This window comes from Nematolebias whitei, chromosome 21 (assembly GCF_014905685.2).
Source record: "Nematolebias whitei isolate Nwh7 chromosome 21, NemWhi1, whole genome shotgun sequence".
Taxonomy (NCBI): Eukaryota; Metazoa; Chordata; class Actinopteri; order Cyprinodontiformes; family Rivulidae; genus Nematolebias; species Nematolebias whitei.
The window spans coordinates 31,611,197-31,620,685 of NC_056518.1; the positions used below are offsets into that span (position 1 = coordinate 31,611,197).

Genomic DNA, 9,489 nt, shown 5'->3' on the forward strand with positions numbered 1-9,489 from the left:
AAACTGTTACAATAAAATAAATAAAAATACTGCAGCATTTTAAACTGCTACAATAAAATAAATAGAAATACTGCAGCATTTTAAACTGTTACAATAAAATAAATAAAAATACTGCAGCATTTTAAACTGTTACAATAAAATAAATAAAAATACTGCAGCATTTTAAACTGTTACAATAAAATAAATAAAAAATACTGCAGCATTTTAAACTGTTACAATAAAATAAATAAAAATACTGCAGCATTTTAAACTGTTACAATAAAATAAATAGAAATACTGCAGCATTTTAAACTGTTACAATAAAATAAATAAAAATACTGCAGCATTTTAAACTGTTACAATAAAATAAATAGAAATACTGCAGCATTTTAAAGTACTGTACCGGGACCCTGTCTAGTTTTTAAGTTTGAAGTGAATGTGCAGGAAGTCAGCCTTCTACAATCATGTATCTACCTTATTCCTGGGGGCTCGACTGTATAAATGATTCTGGGTACAACTTCCTGTCAGACAGGAAGTAGCAGTAGCACTGGTTAACCATGGTAGCGAATCATGGACTGTGGTTTATTTGAAAGTAATTTACATTCAGTTTAGCAGATAAAACTGTTTTTGTTTTGTTTACATTTATTTAACAAACTTAAAGTTTACTAAAATAGCCGTGCTGAGTTCAAGTACCTGTTGTGTTCACGGCTGCAGAACTTCCAGACCAAACTAAATCAGTGGCTACAACAACAGAGTTTGAACACGGACCAAATAAACCACCGGAGAAGAGACGCCAGATCCTCGGAAGGATTGAAAACAGTGACGAGAGCATCAGCGAAGATTTCAAGTGTACGGAGGTCACAGTGTTATAGTATTTGTTCAGCTTCAGTATTTAAGATTTTGTCTGTAATGAACCCAAGCTCAGTGATGGAGGACTTTAAGGCTTTATCTGGGCTCTATGTCTGCTTTAAGGTAAATAAGATTGTGTCCCTCCTCTTTTAACAAAACACCACCAACCTTATTACTGTGTAGATACTAATACACCTCAGGAATTTTCAGATTGTTCATCTCTTCACTGTCAGAAGAACCGAGTCAATGAAGTAGCTAAATATGCTAACAGATGTAGCTAAATATGCTAGTAGATGTAATCTGCAGCCAATTCTTCAGCTCGTCCTCCATCCCTCGTCCTCAGCAGGCAGCAGTATGATTATATTGTCCTGTCTGAGCTCTGACAGGTGGTGTTCCTACATGTTTAAATTAAATCCACAATGCTCAGAGAAACTACATAAACAAATGCTGGTTCTGGTCCGCACCGGAAGTTGCACCTATAATTCACGCAAGGCAGCATGGGGGCCAAGAAGAAAGTTAAATAAATAAAATAGAATGAGGTTAACCCCCCTTTTGGTACCTTATAGCAGAAATGTTCTTGGTCCTCTGTCGGTCAAGTGCTTCAGCTCTTTCCTCCAGCTCATTCAGCTCATCCTGGATGACTTTCACTCTCTCATTGTCACAACTATCTTCAGCCATGGCCTTCAAATCAAACACAAACACACCTGAGTGAAAACCTGACGACAGACGAACAACTGAAGGACCAGAGCTGTAAATGTTTCTGTTCCAGACACTTCACACCAACAGTTACTTTGTGGTAGTTGAATCCATTTATTTATCGAAACGTTCAGAAACAGAGAGAAAGGTGTGCTTTGACTTTTAGTTTTTATCATTTTTAATTATTTATCTTTGTCTAAAATGAACTTGAATCCCCTCCTTGAATCGCCACCTTATCGTGGTGGAGGAGTTTGTGCACCTGAATGATCCTAGGAGCTCTGCTGTCGGGGCCCTGGTAGGGTCTCCCACGGCAAATTGATCCTAGGTGACAGAGAGAGTGTCCAAAAAATGTTGATGGACAACATAAATCAAGGAACTTTATGTCCCTTGCCCAGATGTGGGTTACCGGGATCCACCCTGGAGCCAGGCCTGGGGGAGGGGCTCGTCAGCAAGCAGCTGGTGATCAGGTCACCATGGGGCCCGGTCAGGAACAGCAAGAAGGAGCAAATGGGTTTGCATTCCTGTGGGACCACCACCTGCAGGAGGGCCATACAGGTCGGGTGCATGACTCCAAAGCAGTGGCCGAAGGCGGGGGCCTTGATTCTCTGGCCTTGGCTTACTAAAGCTGGCTCTTGGGACATGGAACGTGACCTCTCTGGCGGGGAAGGAGCCTGAGCTTGTGCGTGAGGTTGAGAGTTACCAACTAGATATAGTTGGACTCCCTCAACGCACAGCATGGCCTCTGGAACTGATCTCTTTGAGAGGGGCTGGACCTTATTCCACTCTGGAGTTGACCACGGTGAGAGGCACCGTGCTGGTGTGGGTCTACTTGTAGCCCCCAGACTTGGTGCCTATGTATTGGAGTTTTTCCTGGTAGATGAGAGGGTGGATTCCCTTTGCCTTCGGGTGGGGGGACAGGCTATGACTGTTGTTTGAGTCTACACGCCAAACAGCAGTTCAGAGTATCCGGCCTTCTTGGAGTCCTTGGCGTGCAGTGCTGGAAGGTGCGCCAGCTGGGGACGCCTTTATTCTGCTGGGGGACTTTAATGCCCACGTGGGTAATGACAGCGTGACCTGGATGGGCGTGACTGGGAGAAACAGCCTCTCTGAGCTGAACCCGAGCATTGTTCTGTTGTTGGACTTCTGTGTCATAGTTTGTCCATCATGAACACCATGTTCGAACATAAGGGTGTCCATAAGTGCCCTTGGCACCAGGACGCCCTAGATTGTAGATTGATGATTGTCATCTGATTTGCGGCCGTTTATTTTTGGACACTTGGGTGAAGAGAGGAGCTGAGCTGTCAAGTGATCACCACCTGGTAGTGAGTTGGATCAGATGGTGGGGGAATATACTGGACAGACCTGGTAGATCCAAATGTGTAGTGAGGGTTTGCTGGGAATGCCTGGCAGAAGAACAAGGCAGAAAGTTCTTCAACTCGCACCTCCGGGAGAGCTTTAACTGCATCCCAGCTGAGGTGGGGGCCATTGAGTCTGAGTGGACCACGTTCTGCTCCTCAATTGTTGAGGTAGCTGCCTTGAGTTGTGGCTGCAAGGTTGTCGGTGCTTCTCGCAGTGGCCCTCCTTGAACTCGGTGGTAGACACTCTGGGGTATGGTTCCCCTCTTCAAAAAGGGGGATTGGAGGGTGTGCTCCAATTACAGGGGAATCACTCTCCTTAGCTTTCCTGGTAAGGTCTGTTCAGGGATATTGGAGAAGTGAGTCCGATCGTTGGTTCAACCTCAGATCCAGGAGGAACAATGTGGGTTCTGTTCTGGCCGTGGAACACTGGAAAAGCTCTTTACCCTTACTAGGGTCCTCGAGGGGTCATGGGAGTTTGCCCATCCAGTCTACGTGTGTGATATAGGAATGATTATTTTGATGCTTTTATGTCAATTTATACTCATTTACATGTAATTTGAAAACACACTTATACTCACTTTTGATGAAAGTCAGGCCTGTGCTGCAGATGTGTTTTGGAGTAATTAAAGTTCTCTGGGGGATGCTCTAACCAGAAGATCGGGCCCAATCTTAAGGTTACAGTGACCCAGGTTTTGAAGGACATGTTTTTATGAAACCATCGCTCTGTTGCACAGACTGCTTTGATGAAGGAAAAACAGATTTAATTAAATCTGTTTTTCCTGGCAACCATCAAACTTGTTTTCCACTGCTCTCACGCGATCCGGTCAGGGAAAGGTATATAAGAAATGTATCAAACACAGAGAGTCGGAAGTCTTGTGTGGACCAGCGCGCGCTGGTGCCATGCGCAATTTTGATGTGATTCTTCTTTACCTGGGTCGAAAACGACTTCCCGGCCAGTGTCACGGTGAGAAGTTCTCTCATATCAATTTGTGTGTTAAGAGTGTACGAGTGTACATGTTTTCTGCTTGGCTGTTTTCTGTGGCAGGTTAATAAATGACACTTATTATTTCTAGCAGTAACAGCCTCTGGTGTTTTATTTTTTCCCTCTGGTCTGAATATCTGTGCCGACCGTTCACGAGCCCTTTTGATAAAGAATTTCATAATACAGTGTGTTTTGTGGACTTGGAGAAGGCTTTCAACCGTGTTCAACAAGGTACACTGTGCGGGGTGCTCCGTGAGTATGGGATTGGAGGCTCATTGTTATGGGCTGTTTGGTCCCTATACAAGTGGTGCGAGAGTTTGGTTTGCATTGCTGGCATTAAGTTGGACCCCTTCAGGGTGGAAGTTGGACTCCGCCAGGGCTGCCCGTTGTCACCGATTCTGTTCACAACTTTTATGGACATAATTTCTTTGTGCACCCAGTGGGCTGAGGGAGTCAAGTCTGGTGGCCTCAGGATTCCATCTCTGCTCTTTGCAGATGATGTGGTCCTGTTGGCGTCATCGTGCCGTGATCTTCAGCTCTCACTGGATTGGTTTGCAGCCAAGTTTGAAGCAGCTGGTATGAGAATCACCACCTCCAAATCTGAGACCATGATCCTCAGTCGGAACACAGTGAATTGCTCTCTTCAGGTCGAGGTTCTGCCTCAAGTGGAGAGGCAGATCTCCACTTGATCTTTTCAATTCCAACATACCGGCTTTATTTTTGACTTCCAATAGATATTTTAGCTTTTACATACAATTCTGCTACTTTTAGCTTTTAGCTATGTCCTGCTTCTTTTAGCTTTTAGCCAGTTTTACTACATTTAGCTACTGTTCATCTGCTTTTATCTTATAGCAAAGTTGTTGCTTGTTTTATCTGTTATCTACAGTGTTGTTGCTTTAAGCATCTGTTTTGAATTAACTTTTAGCTACTACTCTTTTTCCATTCTACACCTTTCAGCACCCTCTCAGCTCTTACCTCGCGTAGCGTTCTGTGTGCTTTAGCCTCGGTGAAGGCCTTCAGCTCTCAGCTCACTCACCTTATCTTTGAGCAGCTGCGTTTTCTTCATGGCGTAGTTCGGTGGTGCTTTTCTGAACCGATCCTTCTCTTTCACGATCTGCAGAAAGTTCAGAAGAAGGTTTGCTGCAGGAACTCCAGGCTGTCACAGAACCTGGTCAACACCAACAGAAGTGACTCACGTCTTCTATGTCTTTGTCATTAAACTTGTAGTTCAACGCCTCCTTGATGGTCTGCTCCTTTTTGCCGATCTCATCTAGAGTTGGTACCTGCATTCCAGCCACAATCATCTGCAGGACAGAACATCTGGACTGAGGCGCCTCCTTAACTGGGTTAACGGTTTAATTTGTTGATTCTTTAAAAGCACTTACTGCATCTTTCCACTTCATGAATTCACTTTCTGCAAACTCTTGGTTTGAAACGAACTCCAGCCTGAACACTCGAGTGTCCCCGCCATGCCTGAGGATGTACAGCAGCAACATTTCATGGTGATGGGGAGCAGAACATCATAAAGAGCAGGTCCATTAACTAGTTCTTAACTACAACCTTCAAGGATTTACCTTAACTGTAATCCTTTGTTTGTGCGTGTCGATCCAAGCTGGTAAACCTTTGCCGTCTCCACTACATCCACAATTTCAGCCACCTGTCAGAATGAGAGAACCAGGATGAACCACGAAGTTTACTGATCCAAACACGTGTCAGGCGTTCAGTCTTGGCAGCACATTAAGAGTCCAGCACCAGGCTCACCCTGTACACGGGTTTACTGCTGCTGTTACCGATCCCTATCCTCACGAAGCAGCCCGTCACCGTCTTTGCAAAGAAGGGCATGTGGCACCAGCGCTCCAGCTTGTGTCTGGACAGGCGGATCCTGTTCAGCTCCTCTGGGAGTGAGACCGGCTGAGACTTTGGGAGCGTCTCCTCTTTTCTGTGGGCAGAACGAGTCAAACAGTTATCTGTGAAGGTGGAGTGTCTGTGGGGAGTTCTGGAGTCAGACCACCACAGACCACCACAGACCACCACACAATCATTTGAACATTTTCTCTTAAAGTTTTCACAGAGCTGAGGGAGGCTTCTTCAACCGTTGCTTATTGTGTCGGCCCGTCATCTGTCCAGGTGAGTGCAAAGTGCACAAGGCAGCTTCATGTGCAGTGAAGCGTCATGTGCACTGAAACAACGTGCACACCCTGAAATAAGCTTTGCACCTTGTGCACACAGATACCGTAATTGAGGATTTTTCCAAACACTCTGTTAGAAAGAGTCGAAACAGGCAGCAGACACCACCTCATAGATGCTAGAACTTACTCGTCATCATCGTAGGATGAAGATCGTGAACTCCGGTCACTTTTGACCGATGACTTGTCATCATCTTCCTCCTCCTCTTCCTCATCATCAGAGTACACCTCGCTGGTCTTCAGCGGCTCACGTTTAGCCAGCAGCTCAGCTGCAGAAGGAAAAAGAAACATTTAACTCTGAGCTCATGTTTAGTAAGAACTTTTCTGTCCTCTGAAGTTCAGATTTCTCTGTTGGTTTTCTAGTGTTGTCTGTAACGTTACTGTAAATGTTTGTTTGGGGGCGGGGTTTTATTTTATTATTTCTGCAGGAACAAAACAACTAACTGCAACACGGGGGGGGGGGGGGGGGGGGGGGTGGGGGGGGGTGGTTGTGGGATGGATGGTTGGAGGGAGGTCAGCATGAGTGGAGCTGGAGCGCTACCTCCGTAGTCGTAGCTTTTTAGCTAGCGCATCTGTATTGCGCATCGCTAGCTTAGTGCTACGTCAGTGCCGGCACTTGTCGACGCGGGGTGGGGGGAGTTCAGTTTGGGCGGGGCGCCCTGCTTGTACAATGGTAGGGGAAATACAGCTGATGTATCCAATGACGTATAATGGAGAACATGTCATTAGATGTGAGAGCTTGAAAAAGCACTCGTCTCATTTCTTTGGGAAACAAATGAAAAATGGTTCATTCCACTGAGATTCTAACTTAAAGCTTTTTAAAAGAAACCTGAAACTTTAATCTGTACGTGTAAAAAATACTGTTCAATAAAATGAACCAGAAAAGATGATTTGGATCACATAAATAAAATCGGTCCTTTCCGTGATTGATCACAGAATCTGGATGAATCTAAACTAAAAGAGTCGTTAGTGGCAGCTCTACAGGGACAACAAAGAATTACTTTTATCTTTTAGAAAAGGAAATAAAAGCAAAGTGAGAAAAGCAAACGGTTTGTCTTTTTCCATTCTTCTGGAAAATACTAAATTAGAAGTGTTTTCAGTGCGTAGGTCCCGTGTTTACAGCTAGTTCACACACAAAATGACACCAACCCGTTTTATTTTTCTTCTTCTCTCGTTCAGCTTTCAGCTCCTCCATGGCCTGGGACTTCTTGTCCAGCTTTTCGTCCCGTTTGGACCGCCTTTCCTTGTTGTGAGACATCGAAACCTGGACAGAAAGGAACCACAGACACACAAACAGGACAAGTAAGAAAAGAAACATTGGGCTAATATTGAAACATATCTGATCACATTAAAAACGGCTCATTTCTTCCAGTATTTAAATCCTTTTAATGAGATGTCAGAGCAGGAGGTAACGCAGCCAGCTCCTCCTCTGCAGGACGATTCCTTCACATTGGGTCAGACAGACAGGCAGGCAGATAGACAGGCTGTCTCTCTGCTGGTGTTGTGAAAAGTTTTGTTCCTCCATCCAGATGAGGTTTCGTAGGGGCTTTGTTCTTTCCTCCTCTAAATCTCTGGTATTTTAAGAAAACATGTTTTTTTTAGTTTGTTTGATGTCGATGCAGGAAAATCTCATCCTGATGGTGTAAATCTGATGGGAAACAGATCTTTACACAACACCTCTCTGCTGCTTTACTGGCTCCTCGGCCCGGTTCACACAGTTACATCAGTCCAGCAGTTGTTGGGGGGAGGGGGGCGCAGGTCCGTCAGGGTTTATAAAGCCTGTATACATACATACATATACTCACCGGTATATAATACAATGAATATAATGCAGGTACTTTGTGGATTTTCACGTGAGTCTCTGTAACGTAACCTCCGCGACAGGTGAGGGATCTCTGCACGATGAAAGAAACTAAAACTTTTAATCTTAAACTTTTAATCAGCTTGACCTTGTGCTTCGTTTTTAATTTTATAATCCTAAAAACAAAGAGCTGAGGAAGTTTGAAACGTCAGAAGAATATTTGTGCTTCTGCTCCAGAGGCTTTAATGCACGGTGCAGCAGCTCGATGACTGGGATGTTCCAGGTGGAGTCAAATATTTTAGAAACAGCTTGTGAGGCCGTGTTTTGGTGACGATTCAGAGCTTTAAAGAGGCTTCAATCAACATTTATTGTGATCAAGTGTGACAATGTCTAATTCCAGCTGACTCACCACTTGAGTGTCTAGAACCTGAGATTGCTTCCTTTTTTCTTGCTCTTCCTCCTGCTTCTTCTTCTTCTCCTCTTTCTCTTTCTTCTTTGCAGTCTTCAGCTTTTTCTTAATCTCAAACCTTTCAAAACAAACACATTGAATAAATAAGCAAAGATCTAAAAACATCACACTTTCCTCACTGCGTGAACGGTTAGGGTTTTGATTTTAGTGCAGAGGATTGTTTAAAATTAAGACCCTCCTTTGACTTCCTGCTCAGTTTGTGTCCACTGACCGTCTCTTTAGCACCTCCCTCTTCTCGATTCTGTTGAAGAGCTCCTGCTCCCTCTCCTTCTCCGTCATCTGCTCCAGACGAGCTCTGTCCTCGGCATCGCCCATCAGGTCGTCATCGTAACCGTCCCTGAACACCTCGTCTTCAGACGAGTCCGAGTCAGAGCTGGACGACGAGCTGTTGCTCTCTGAATCTGAAACTTCTCCTGAAAGTTGGACAGACGGAAGGTTTTTAGTTGATCCCGTCTCGTCTAAAACATAAACCACGTCACTTAGTCGGGACCAACAAGGACCAGAGTTCAGATTCACAAGGTGAACAAAAGTTTTCAAGAATAAAATGTAAACTTTTCATTTCCATCAGCTCAGTGGGTGGTTCTGGTGCGATGCTACAGTGTGGACCTGAACCATACGTTTAAAGAATATAACGGGTGTTCATGGGTATTAATAAGGATTAATGAGCACTATAAGCATTACTGAGTGTTAATAAGTTAATGATTGGTAATAAGTATTGCTGAGTGTTAATAACAGTTACTGAGTGTTAATAAGTTAATGATTGTTAATAAGTATTGCTGAGTGTTAATAACAGTTAATGAGTGTTAATAAGTTAATGAGTGTTAACAAGTATTGCTGTGTTCATAAAATTTAATGAGTATTAATACATATTACTGAGTGTTAAGTGTTAATAAGAGTTAAATGAGTGCTAATAAGTATTACTGAGTGTTAATAAGAGTTAATGAATGTTAAAAAGGATTACTGAATGTTAATAAGAGTTAATGAGTGTTAAAAAGTATTACTGAGTGTTAATAAGAGTTACTTATTGTTAATAATTATTACTGAATGTTAATAAGAGTTAATGAGTGTTAATAAGTTTTGCTGAATGTTAACAAGAGTTAATGAGTGTTAATAAATATTACTGAGTGTGAATAAATATTACTGAGTGTTAATAAGAGGTAATGAGTGTT

At 43.5% G+C, this 9,489-nt stretch overlaps 1 protein-coding gene across 1 annotated transcript in view; it reads right to left on the reverse strand.

Annotated features, from left to right (window-relative positions):
* Positions 1–9,489, reverse strand: part of rtf1 (RTF1 homolog, Paf1/RNA polymerase II complex component) — a 17,847-nt gene that overhangs the window by 5,623 nt on the left and 2,735 nt on the right. The window contains exons 4-13 of the mRNA XM_037694620.1: positions 8,532–8,733; positions 8,261–8,378; positions 7,200–7,314; positions 6,181–6,319; positions 5,626–5,803; positions 5,439–5,521; positions 5,250–5,337; positions 5,061–5,168; positions 4,901–4,978; positions 1,388–1,509 (exon numbers count right to left, since the gene is read on the reverse strand). Coding sequence (XP_037550548.1) covers positions 1,388–1,509; positions 4,901–4,978; positions 5,061–5,168; positions 5,250–5,337; positions 5,439–5,521; positions 5,626–5,803; positions 6,181–6,319; positions 7,200–7,314; positions 8,261–8,378; positions 8,532–8,733 — 1,231 coding nt within the window. The remainder of the gene's footprint in view (positions 1–1,387; positions 1,510–4,900; positions 4,979–5,060; positions 5,169–5,249; positions 5,338–5,438; positions 5,522–5,625; positions 5,804–6,180; positions 6,320–7,199; positions 7,315–8,260; positions 8,379–8,531; positions 8,734–9,489) is intronic.